This window comes from Populus trichocarpa, chromosome 4 (genome assembly GCF_000002775.5).
Source record: "Populus trichocarpa isolate Nisqually-1 chromosome 4, P.trichocarpa_v4.1, whole genome shotgun sequence".
NCBI classification, from domain to species: Eukaryota; Viridiplantae; Streptophyta; class Magnoliopsida; order Malpighiales; family Salicaceae; genus Populus; species Populus trichocarpa.
In genome coordinates, this window is record NC_037288.2 from 21,173,231 (window position 1) to 21,186,450 (window position 13,220).

General features: G+C 33.8%; 2 protein-coding genes across 4 annotated transcripts; one reads left to right on the plus strand and one right to left on the minus strand.

Annotated features, from left to right (window-relative positions):
* The first annotated feature begins 58 nt into the window (after positions 1 to 58).
* Positions 59 to 2,619, plus strand: LOC18098113 (probable calcium-binding protein CML48). Its single transcript, XM_052452474.1, has 5 exons — positions 59 to 690; positions 1,160 to 1,206; positions 1,919 to 2,094; positions 2,196 to 2,214; positions 2,314 to 2,619. Exons 1-5 carry the CDS (start codon positions 288 to 290, stop codon positions 2,422 to 2,424), a joined length of 756 nt encoding a protein of 251 aa, XP_052308434.1. The 5' UTR covers positions 59 to 287; the 3' UTR covers positions 2,425 to 2,619.
* Positions 2,620 to 4,828: 2,209 nt separating this feature from the next.
* Positions 4,829 to 9,027, minus strand: LOC18098114 (glucan endo-1,3-beta-glucosidase 14). 3 transcript variants are annotated; one of them, XR_002981459.2, is made up of 5 exons: positions 8,808 to 9,027; positions 7,051 to 8,087; positions 6,824 to 6,954; positions 5,385 to 5,837; positions 4,829 to 5,281 (listed from the first exon to the last, which is right to left on the minus strand). XR_002981459.2 is itself a non-coding variant. In XM_024599780.1 (3 exons), exons 1-3 carry the CDS (start codon positions 8,860 to 8,862, stop codon positions 6,898 to 6,900), a joined length of 1,149 nt encoding a protein of 382 aa, XP_024455548.1. In that variant the 5' UTR covers positions 8,863 to 9,027; the 3' UTR covers positions 6,518 to 6,897. The 3 variants fall into 3 exon arrangements, 1 of the variants encoding a protein (XP_024455548.1); XR_002981458.2 differs by lacking the exon at positions 5,385 to 5,837 and having other exon boundaries at positions 8,808 to 9,026; XM_024599780.1 differs by lacking the exons at positions 4,829 to 5,281; positions 5,385 to 5,837 and having other exon boundaries at positions 6,518 to 6,954.
* Between the last annotated feature and the right edge of the window lie 4,193 nt (positions 9,028 to 13,220).

Genomic DNA, 13,220 nt, shown 5'->3' on the forward strand with positions numbered 1-13,220 from the left:
ATTGATCACCTTCTCCTACGCGCTTACGTTGAAGTTTGAACAATATATATATATTACCATTTTCAAACCTCAACTGTAACTTCAGCAAGCAAGCAAGCTGTAACCAAAGCCAATAAGCAAAAGCAAAAGCAAAATCGAAAGCAAAAGCAAAGCTAAGCAAAGCCAACAAACATCTTTACCCTATAAAAATTCGTCTTTGCAATTATCTCTCTCAAATCCATAATTTCTTGAATACAAATATACTTGCTTTCTGGTTTCCTTTTCGAGCGTTTCTTGAATCAAGAACTATGTCTTTTTTATCTAAAATATTTCACTCATCATCTTATGCACCTTCTGCCCCATCTTTACCTGAGTCCTATGATCAGCGAGGCCAAACGTACAGTACTACTTCTTATCCAAGTAACTACAGCCATCAGCAACAGCAGCAGTCTTATTATGGGCAGGGCACTAGTGGTGGTGGTGGTGGTGGTGGTGGTGGTGGTGGTTATTCATATGGGCACTCAGGGTTTCCTCCAGGAACTTCTCCGGATGTTATTAGGAGCTTTGAGATGGTTGATAGAGACAGGAGTGGATTTATTGATGAAAATGAGTTGCAACAAGCTCTTTCTTCTGGTTATCAAAGGTTTCATATTAAGACTGTTAGGTTGCTCATGTTTCTCTTCAAGAATCCTCATGATTCTCTACGACTTGGTTAGTCTTTTTTCCTTTTCTTTTGTTGGGGCTTTGTTTTCATTGATGTTCTTGAATTTTCTAGATTTTGTAGAACAATTTGTGAGCTAATAGCTACATGGGCCCATTGGACGTTATCATGTTAATTTCTTATTATAGCTTCAAGTTTCATTTCTTGCATTGCATTTATGGCTTAATTCATGACCCATGACTGCATTTGATGAGATATTTTACTAGAAAAATTGGTTCTTGAATTGTTGTTTGCTTCAATTTTGAAGAATTATTTAGGCCTAATTTTGCATGTGAATGGTTGAGTTTTGACTTCAGAACAAGATTGGATTTTGGCTTTCTATTTGATTGATTTTTTTTTACCAGTTCAAATTTGGCAGCGAGAGAATGCTTTGATTCTTTTCCCTTGCAATGATGTCTTTTACTTTTACTTTGTTGGCATCATTCTATGTACTGATTTAGCTGTACTTCTCTGATACAGGGCCCAAAGAGTTTGCTGCTTTATGGAGTTGTCTAGGTCAATGGAGGGTGAGCAGTCTCTTCTTGTTTCTCTTGAAACATATTTCCTTCATCTACATTGCCTTTGAGAATGCAAGGCATTTTGAAACATTTCATGCTCTTCATTCTTTATAAGTTATAACAACGAGGAAAGGTTAAACATGGAGGAAGAAAGCTAATTTGGGTTTTGTAGGAAAATTGACAGTGAAACTTAGTTGAATTAGCTTGGTGGATTGTTTGATGGTAGCCTACGTTCACACAATTCTTCTGATTCTCACTTATCTCATAAGCATATGCACTTCTTAACTATTATTATCAATTGCTGCTGAAGTAGATCACAAAGTTTGAAACTCTCCTAGCAACATCTACTATTAAAGCTTTTTGCTACTGACATGGCAAATCTACTAAATGTTAGCTTTCCGTAGAATCTACCATTAATGCAGGATGATGGGAGAAAGAGGGAAAACTAAAGATAAAAGTTTGCTTTAGAATTCTAAATAAATAAATTTGGAATGATGTAGTCCTTTTCGTTTAGCTGATGAACCATTGGCTCAAAGTTATTAAGGCCTGTCCTCTACTTCTAGGAGAGGAGTATATTTTATATCGCTGGAGGATCACATTAGTTTATCAATGCAACCTAATTGAAGGTTCTTGCATACGTTGTTGGCACTATTTTCTTATGCTATCATATGACATGCTTTCAGCCATTAAAAGGGAGAATTTAATTTTTTTTTTCTTGCAGGGCATATATGAGAGATATGACAGAGACAGGAGTGGTAAAATTGATTTGCTTGAACTGAGGGATGCTCTTTATGGCATTGGGCTTGCTACACCATCTTCAGTTCTTCAAGTTCTAATTTCCAAGTACGATGATGGAAGTGGCAGAAAGATTGAGCTCAATTTCGACAGTTTCGTCGAGTGAGTTTCTCATGTCGATGCTCTTGTATGCATTTTTCTTTCTTTGTTACTGGGACTTCTGATTTGACTAAACTTGTTGCTTTGTTGTATTTGACTTGCAGGTGCGGGGTGATTTTGAAGGTGAGACCATAATCCTACAAACTTAAACTTGTTACATTCCTCCTTTTATTCTGTTTTGGTTTTTACTGATATGAGCTTGTGAATCTGCTGTGATTTCAGGGATTGACTGAAAAATTCAAGGAGAAGGATAAGGGTTATACCGGCACAGCATCGTTTGATTACGACGAATTCATGTCCATGGTCATTCCATTTCTTGTATCACATGACTGATCATCAAGATTTTCATTGGATACCATTAGATTGTGATAGTTCTTGTATTCATTCATCCATTCATTTGTTTTTTTGTGGCATTTCACTTGCAAAAATTCTTGTACATTGAGAAGTGCCAAGTGTGTAACGATTTTTATGTAAATTGAGCTAGGTTTGAGAAATGAAAGCAAAAATCTGATTTTTTTTCTCTGCCCATTCTATATTCCGAGCATTGCCTGTTGTAAATATACCTGCTATCTGATCAGGCTGTGTCACTATCAGCATTGACATTAATTCAAATCTGAACAGTGATGAGCAACCTCAGAATAATGATTGAAGCGTTTTTCTCAGAATGGAAAACTTGAAGTCACTGAAATTGACACACGAATCTGGCAGGCTGCAGATGAGCTAAATCTGTCCTGTAAAGACATCCACTTTTCAGCCATATGGTGCCCTTATCCGATTCAATCTTAAATTGAATAGAAACGAGGAAATACAACTGGAACCTGGTAAAAAACTAAAAAAATGGTTGGAAGACAGTTGAATTCTGAAATCTTACAACCATTAGTAAATAGAGGGATTTCAATAGTAGTTTTTTTTTTCTAGTCACCCTGTCAGCAATTGATACACTTGGAGAATCATCTCTACTGGTTAATCATTACATCAGCAATAGTACTCTCTATCATCCGCCTACTTTTAAGTTTTATGTCTTGGAAAGAATTGAAGATGCTGTTCTCTCCCCTATTTTAAGGTTCAACAATCTTCTTCAGAATTCACACATTACGATGAAGAACAGGAAGTTCAGAGGCGTAGCTTGGAATAGTTTTCATTGTAATTGCAATATCTGGCTGTTACAGAAAAAGTGCAATCTTTCTTACACAAACTGGGATCCTTGATAGTTTCAGGCTTTAGTAAGCACTTAGGGTTTTGCTTGCAAGCAATGCATGTTTAAATGAAGTAGGGACCTGACACTTTCACTACAAAATAGTCTAAAACTCCAACTGGGTCATGCGGTAATGCCATCAAAATTCAATTCTACAGACTTGAATGGTAAGTGATTACATAAAGAATCAAAAGAACCCCACAAAATAATTAATTTGGTTTAGTAATTTTTTTTCTTTCAATAATCATGTAATACCCAAATTTTTTACTCAAATCCAAGCTCAAGTCAACTCAAACACAACCTAAATTAATCTAGGTATATAAGAAAAGGTTGCAAGAGAATTGTTTTTCTTTCTTCTAATTCTTGTGGTCACCGTGACCCTTCTCTCATCAAATCAAGGATTTCAGTTTTTGATCTTAAGTTTTTTTAGTTCAAGAAAGGTGAAAATAGCAAGTAAATAATTCTCTCTCATGATATTTTTAATTATGAATTGTTTATAAAATGATTAAAAAAGAGATTCGGGTTTGTAAGGATTTGAAGTTTATGTTGTTAAGATTGATTCATGATTATTAGAGCTTTAAGGTTAAATGATTGATTTTGGGTTTGTTGTTAGAAATAAGAATTTGTGAGTTAATTTGTTTAAATTGATTTTTATGGGTTAAGAAATTCATTTCAACTTTTCTGGAAAATCTAGACAGAATGGTCTTGAGGTTGAAGATGATAAATTTTTATTTTGGTCATTGATTTATGAAAATTACAGTTTAGTCCCTAAACTTTGAAAAAATTACAATTTGACCTCTAAATGTATTTTGGAATTCTGGGCAGTGTTATTACGAGGTTAAGGATGATGAATCTCAGTTTGATAATTGATTTGGAATATTTTCAGTTTGGTCCCTCAATATTAGGAATTTACATTTTAGTCCCTGAACTTTTAAAAAAAATTACAGTTCTGTCCCTGGTTCGTTCTGGACAGAATTGAGGATGGTTTATGGGTGCAATTTCAGTATGGTTATGTATCTACAGTTTGGTCCTCCAATTTTGGTAAAATTATATTTTGGTCCCTGTTTTGGAAAATTGTCGTTTTAGCCCCTAAATTTAGAAGACTAAACCTGGTTTTCTTTTATGTATTGGAATATTTTATTTGTGTTGTTTTGGGTTGTGTTTTTAGTATATTTTGTATATTTGTTGTACGTTTTCCTAACGATCCTCAATAAGATTTTTGGATCTTTCATCTGATATTTTTTTTAGTTCTATTTTTTTTGGGTGGGTGAGATGATCTTTAATATGCATGTAATATAAATAAACATGTACGTTGCTGGTCATGGATCCGAGATTCGGGTCGTGTGATAGATTAGCAATTAATTTGGTAAAAAAACTCTTCTTGCCATCTGAAGATTGAAATGCAGGAGATTTCAAGGTAGATGTGAGATAAATTCGATAAAAATAGGACAAATTTCTGTTGTAAAATATGTAAATTAATGTCTTCTGTAATTTTTACACACACAAAAAAAAGTACATTTTAAAACAGGTTAAGATAATTCATTTTCAACAAAGTAAGGTGAGATACCAATAAAGCATGTGATGTATACACAAGAATATTACTAATAATTAATTCTAAAATTCTATAAAACAAAACTAGTTGAACCCTAAACATCTCCACCAAGTTCTTTCTTTTCATTAGACATTTGAATTTAAGAACCCTACTTGATTTTTTATTTTTTTTGTATTTTTTCTGAGAAAGAAGAAGACCTATCTTAATTTCGCCTTGTTGCCTCAGAATTTTCTATAATTAATATCTATAGATGAACTATCAATCCAGGATGCAACATCCTGGTATGTAAGTGATTAATGCCATTCCTTCAATATTAGTACACACGAAACTTGTATAGATGCTTTGCTAGACCATTGAGGTAAAGATATTGAGAAACAACATCTCTCGTCATATGGCTGTGATAGAAACAAGACCACCCTTGCTGCCATTCTCTCTCTCTCTCCCTGCATAAAGATGTTGTAGCAGAATATTAGCCATGTGTTTGAGCAATAGATTAGATAACACCAGAAGTTAGTAATTAAAAGCTGTGTGAGCATCATAATTAACTGTTGCCAGCCCACCAAATGCTGGTGGGGTGACGTGTTATGGATGTGACTGCCATTAAAAGCCAATTGCTAGCACCACTTGCTCTGTGTTTCCTCAACATGACATGGTCTCTGAGTACCAAACAAGATCAAACCAATCGGTATCATCTATAACCACTTGGATTTCTTAGTCTCCTGGCATTTGGGACCATCGAGAGAGAGCTTTGATAGGTTCTGCAATGGCAGCTCATTAAATATTTGCTGGGAATCAAACGTTGTAGTAGCTAGCTAGTTTACTCTATCGAATGGTCAAGTGGAATCGCCTATGATCTGCCAATCTTATCCTTGCTGGGGCCATTGCTGATGGAAGAAGGTATCCAATGTGAAGGCAGGTTGTCCATGACGTGGAAAGCCACCAGCCCACTTTATGCTCAAGTATCGGTTGATGTTATCGCATGTTGAATATGAAACAAAACTTGCACTCACCAAAAGGACAAGTCTTAGGGTTAATCTTTTGTTTGAAGCCAGAAGACAGGCTTAGGAACAAAACTACTTCAAAAAACCTTTGAAAACCTAAAGAGTCGTTTGCTCTTAGCTTTCTGAGATAAAAATATCAAGCAGAGAAAGTAACTTGGACTCGAATTCTTGAAGACCTAGAGGTGATAAGGACATGTTGGAAGGAAGCTATTGTGATGCTAGAATAACTTGAACAGAGTTTTAATTTGATCAAAGACCAGACCACCCTTTGCTATTCATGGAGTCTGAAAAGGCTCTCACTAGACAGCCGTGTTTGGCCTCCTGATGTGAACTTGAAATAGGCCTGGGATTACTCCAACTATTGCTGATGCAATAAATTCTTTTTTGAGATGGAGATAATAAAGGTGTGGACAGAAAGGTACCCGTCTTCGGAGATAGAACAAAAATGGTGAGGTGTCCATTTTGGAGCATTCAGAAAAAATAAACAATAAAAAGATTGTGAAAAAACAGATGCTGAAATCCGGACTCTAGCAGGTTCTTTTCCTGATAGAAGCAGGTTTGGACTTTTGTCTAGTTGAAGATAACAAGAATTTTGCTGAGAAAGATTCACATGCATGATTGCAAGTGGAGGACGATGATGGCCCATTGCCATTTTTTTTTTTCAATAGCAGAAATAGATTTCAATGAAGCAGGGAAAATATGTCAAAGCATCCACTTGATGCATGCTCGATGGAGGAAACATCAGATGCAGGTGGATTCTACCTTGTAGACCCTAAATGTTCATTACATGATTCCAAAATTCAACCTTATGATTTGTAGATTATTCTAACCAACACTATATCCATGAATATCAAACAGTACCGAAAGTCATCCGATTTTAAGGGAGGTAATATGCAGGCCAAGTACAGTCGAGTTCGAAAATTTGGATGAACATTTCAGAATTTAACGGTCACTCCTTCAATCAAAATGAACTCAGTATCTCACCTAGAAAAATTTCGTGGCCGTGCGATTTGTTGGGTGATGCTTTTGTTTTTTATCTCTCCCTCCTTGCACAAAATTCAGGTGATCTTAAGTACGGACATAACAAAGATCACCAAGCTGAAGATAGACCATTCCTGCAGAATCATTTAAAATGCATTATATGAGATTAAATTCATTGTTGATTATATTTAAGGCATGCATCAGTAATGATAAGAGAGAATATGACTTACATTTATAGTGGATGCTGAAGAATAATAAACTATTCCAGGAAGATAGCCCTGCAATCCACTGTTGTAAACTGGAGTACCATCAGGATAGAAGAGTCCATAGTTCTTTTCAGATGTTGGACCGGGCTTTAAATTCTCGTTAAAAAGCGCAAAAACATATATGTCTATCGGCACAGATGGTTTTGCTGGTGTACCTTGCCTCGCCTGAATTCTATTTAACAGATTACTATGATATAGAGCTGCATTTTCTGGAGTCGATCCGACCTCATCAGGATCCCCCTTAGATGGCCAACCTGTCTCCGAAATCATAACTTCAATATCTGTATGCCCCATTGCTTTAATCGCTGAATACACAGCATCTACTTGAGCATACAACATATTATCATAATGCAAGTTTGTGTTCGGATCTGTCATCCCTGGGTTAGGCTGGAAAAGGACATATTCTAGAGATATTTGGTTTGGATTATCCTTGTATGCAAAAAAAGGATATGCATTGATAAGGAATGGTGACTTGATTTGAGAATGAAAATTCAAGATTGCCTGGATGTATTCGGCAAGATCTTGCCGAAAAGTCCCGGATGAAGGAGGGTAAGAATTTCCTATGATATTAAAAGAATGTGCACTGGTGACAATCACTTGTTTATCTAATCCAAGATTAACGAGAGTGCTATACACCATTTTCATCGCCGGGAGGAGATTTGACCATAACCGAGTATCATTGCTCATGAACACCTCGTTTCCGACAGTGATGCAGGTGATTTTGGTTTGAGTTATATGGGGTTGAAGATGTTGTTGAACCCAATTTTGAGCTTTGATGGGATCAGTCATGTCTTGAAGGTACTCATTCCCGAGCCCAATAATGAACTCAACATTTGAATTGGAAAACGCAAGTAGGACATTCGGATCAGCATCATAGAGTTTTAACCTGCTGACATTGAGGGATTGAAGCATCACAGCAACGCGAGAGGGAGATGGAAGGTTGTTGGCAATCTGACCATAGTTAATTCCAAGCCCAGCACCAAGGACCCTGACAGCTGAATCTGAGAAACAGAGTGAAAAACAAGAGTAAAAAACAGAATTTTAAGTTGAAGAAACTAAATCATGAAGGATAAAGCAAGGAATTAAGAAACAAGAGCAAGAATCATCAAATATCATAACACATAATTGCAGAATGCAGGAAAATATGAGGATTAAAAACTATTTAGGATTAAAAATTAAAATATATTGAAGAAAATATGCCTACATGGGAAAAAAAAAAACTTTGCTTCAAAAATTAACACAAAAAAAAGGAGAACAAATTAAATAATTCCAAGTGACATGAAAAGCAAAGCCTTTCCAGTCTAAAAATCGAATAAGAATAAATTTTACTACCTTTACATGCCACTATGAATGTTCAACAAGTAATAGAATCTTTGCTTTTCCAATTCATAATTATTCCCATTAAGCTTCAGTTAGATTAAGATTTCAGGTCCAAATTCATCAAAGGAAATCAAGAAAAGAAATACAAAATCAAGCAAAATCCCTCTAAATTCATCATAGACTTGCCAGAAAGGAAAGAAACAAGTTCTCTGAATAATGGTAGCAATTGCACAGAGTCAAGGAACTTTGTTTTCATGCTTGAACATGCAGTATATGTAAAGCAACAACCCAATTGAGAAGCCAAGACAACAGCTTAAGCTTGTTTTTTCGTTTCTTGAAGTTTCCAGGGAAACAAACAGAACAATGCATGCAGAGGGTAGTTTAAACAAGAAAGAACTAACCTGAAAGAGTGAGAAGCAAGAAAAGAAGACGAGAAAGAACAAAGCAGGTGGCCATAAGTGATCTTATCTTGGTTAAACCAAGGCCACCCAAGAGACACCAACACCCTTAACAAAGCAGTGGCACAAACTATGTAGTTGCTTATATTTATAGAGTGTTTTGCATTGGGGTAGAGATAGAGATAGCGGTGTGGCTCTTTCTTGTTTTCTTTCACCCTTGTATGAGAATGTGAACTTAGTTTTTCTGAGCTCCACTAGATTTCATGTTTTGTAATAAATTTATCTCAAGGTCCACTTGTTTCCTGACACGTGTAAAAACTAGTCTCCATTTAATCATATTTTAACCGTCATGGTCATTGCAAATTTACCATATGATTTTTTTATTTTCTTGGATGGACCAAGAGAATTATAACTATACTACTGGCACGAATAGACGCGAGATTTAGGTGTAACAGTGATGGATGATGCGATAACACATGGGCGATGGATAATTGAAGGCGTTGCGAACATTTCCAGCATAATATATGATAGCTTGGAGGCTGAGTTGTACATGCCAGCCTGTGATGTTGGTCTCGATTTCCATGGCCGGAAAGTTTAAGGTCGGGATTTGAGATTGTCTTGCCATCGGACGTTTATCATCGGTGTTACATGTGTACATGTCATTGTAGAAAGAGTCGAGCTTTGACCTTAAACTTCAAATGCACCTTCACGAGCTACAAGGATATGTACATGGGGGCGGGTGTTGGCCATTGAAACACGATCGGCAGCAGCTACCTTTCTCAAGTTTAATAACCGTAAGTCATTTTATTAATTAAAAGATGCGTAAATGAGCCTGCTATTGACCACCGGAAGAAGAAGAAGACGACGAAAACCTCTCGATTATCATACACGGTCACAAGATAATCGACTTGTACTAGCAAGAAATTAACCACAATCGCTGCCTAAACAAAATTGACTAAAAATATTAATTTTTTTATATTTTTAAACTATTTTGATAGGTTGATATTAAAAATAAATATAAAATATTATTTTAATATATTTTTAAATATAAAACACTTTAAAAACAACTGTTATTATAGTACTTACAAAAATGACTATAAACTTAGAAACAACGTTTCGTTAACAATTAAGGGTGTGAAAGAGAGAAAAAGAATTCTTTTTTTATCAAAAAGATATGGAAAAAATACAGAGAGAAGATTCTTTGAGAGAGAAAGAAATCAATGGAGTTGAATACATGGTTAGAAATAAGCTCGGAAAACAACTACCAATTTGACAAATATTTATGCAAAAATTATACGTTTTCATCTCTTTTACAAGCCATTAATTATACTTGGAGATCTCGAAAAGTCAATGGGTGTCTAAGAAAATAAACAAAACACATGCTTTACAGCACACCTCTAGTTTTTATTCCTAATTAATACATTAAATTACCAAGAATTTCATTAATCTATTTCTATTTAATTCTCTCTTATTTATGGCAATAATTAAGTTTCCATTGTGTTTTTTTTTTTAATATTTTAAAATTGAGACAACTTCGAAATGAAGGATGTGCTCTCAAATATTTCATATGATTTTGGTCAATAAACAAACAGTAATCTCTACAACAACTTCAAGTAATGGTTGCTTCGATTCTCTTTTCTTTCGAAAAAGTAATTGAAATGTTAATTTATAGTTATATAATTCACTCACCACTTTCCTTGTCCCTAATCAATTATATGAGAATATTTCTTGTTCTAGCTTTTTTTTCTCTCTCAGAAAATAGCATAACCTGTTTGGAAATGTAGTTGCAGTTGCTTTTTAAAATACTTTGCATGCAAAATACATTAAAATAATATTTTTTATTTTTAAAAAATTATTTTTAAGATAAACACATGATTAGGGGTGTTTGAAATAGTAGTAAATATTATTTTTTAAATTTTTTTTATTTAAAAATATATTAAAATAATTTATTTTTATTTTTAACATCAACACAATAATATAAAAATATTAAAAAATTAATTTAAAAACATTCAAAATTAATATATGCAAAACTCCGTTTAAAACACGGAAGGGACACCTCCTTTGACAAACAGCACCACCACAAGTGTCGGTCAGAGAATCTCGTTATTTTAAAAGCATGGGATTATTCTCACAAAAAGCTTAGCTGATTCAATCGGGTCCTTTGTCCTTAACTATTATCTGCCAGCAGAAGATAAAGTGGCTTTTCCTCAAAGGGCCCACCACCAAGAAGGGGAGACAAGAAACCTGATAACGAAATTGATGAGATTACTACACAGATAAACTTCGTTTTCGTCCTTATAGTTTCTTAAAAGTTACAATGCTAGCCCTTTTTATCAAATAAGAAAAACATTTAATATAAAATCGAGAAAATATTATGCTATGTAATGAATTTGAAAAGAAAAGAAAAGAAAAGGGAGATATAAATAACAGATGAAATAAATCATATACTTGTTAGTTATTTAGTGATTAAGGGCAGAATCGGAATTTACTTGAAATACCAAGGATGACATTAGAAACTCTTAAGCTACGAGGATATAAGTGAAGCATTGTTGAATCTATAAGGGTGAAGATATAGTTTATCATTAATTATTAAATAATTTAAGAGCTGACGCGGATCTTAGTACAGTGCACGTGTTATCCACCGTCCATCATGCGGCTTCCTCGCTCTCGAAGGTCGGCTCACTCTCAGCACTTGCACGTGTCATGTTGTTATTTTTTTCATTTAATAAAATCACAAGTTATTGAATGTTCTGAAAATGATTTTTTTTTCTATTTAACACCAAAAGGCAAAAACGAGTTGTTTTTTTTTAATGGGAAAGAAATTAAAGCTTTTTATCTAAGAAAAAACCTAACTTTTTCATTTAATAAAATCAAGATTAAATATTTTTTTTAAAATTCAGTTGCTAAGAAAATTGAATATATATGAACAAATAACTCCTTGGCTCTAAAAAAAAATAATTTAATAAACTCTCTTCCGCAACATAATTTAAAATTGGTAAGAAAAAGGGCAAAGTCGACCTAAAAACTGCATTTATACGTGCAAACGGTAAAGCTGGGAGCCATGCTCCTCCATCTTTGGAGGCTGTTATACGTGCCTTGTCAACTCAGATCGATTTGCCCCACCAAGGTGTTTCAATTCTGATGGGGTAGCTTCAACTACTTACATTTGAAGTTTCTGTTTGTTTTCATGTTTTAAATTTTTTTTAATTTTTTAATTTTAAATTAATTTTGTTTTAGTATTTCTAAATCTTTTTAACATAATGATATCATAAATATTTTTTTAAAAAATAAAAAAATATATTTTTAATAAAAAAATATTTTAAAAAACAATTAAAACCATACCTTCAAACACTCTGAAAATTAGCTGGCTGGCTGGTGTCTTGAAACCATAATGTTTTGGCAGCTATCACACGTCTCATAACTGGATCCCATCGGCCACCCATCACACGGTGCTGCCAGTGTGCTGCCATGTTGCTACAATGACGAGATATCTGTTTTATTGGCGTGAACAATGACGATCGAGAGGGTTTTGACTTTGGATAAAACAAAGTTAATGAACCAAACTCGGGTCGGGTCAGATTGAATTATTTAATTTAAAATGGTTTTATTTTATCGTTTCTTTAAAATAAATTAAAAAAATTCACTTTAAATTTTTAATTTTTTTTAAAATAAAATTATATCTCATCAAAGTTTTGAATCCCCGAATCATCACTATTATGACATGTCGAGTCATACAATTTAACCATGAATTTTTCATTCTAATGGAAAATTAAATAAAATATTCTCAGTATTGTATGGCGAAAGTTTGAAATGAAAAAAGAAGTTTTGATGTGGGCCCAGATCATGTTTTAACACTAAATTAATTAATGAAATTACGCTCATGTATGGATTAAGTCATAAGCTTGCATCATTACCACTTTAATTAATAATGATTAATTCTTTATCTTAAAAATGGAGTAACAATAACAACTACACTCGTAAGAGTACCGACAATCCAGAGCCTTAAGACATGATCATCTGACGTGTAATGGTGTCCATTAACAACATACTGTTGTAAAAAAAGAAAAAAAGTTTTTTTTTTAATTCTCCATTTTGTATGCTCATCTTTTCTTATATAATTATTAAACTCAATCTTGAATAAAATTTAAATCATTAGTAGGGAGAGTTAACCGTTTTGTTTTAAAAAAAAATTAAAATAATATCATTATATTTTTTTAAAAATTAAATAAATAAGTTTTAACTAAATTTAAGTCAAACTGAATTGTGGATCAATTCAAGTTACACCATGTCAATTTATTACTCTATTTTATATAAAAGCAGGTCAGGTCAGAGTTTTATATCCATGCTTTTTTAAACTATTCACAAAAAGCTATGAATAATGACCGGATATATATATATATAGGAGGGAAAATTAAA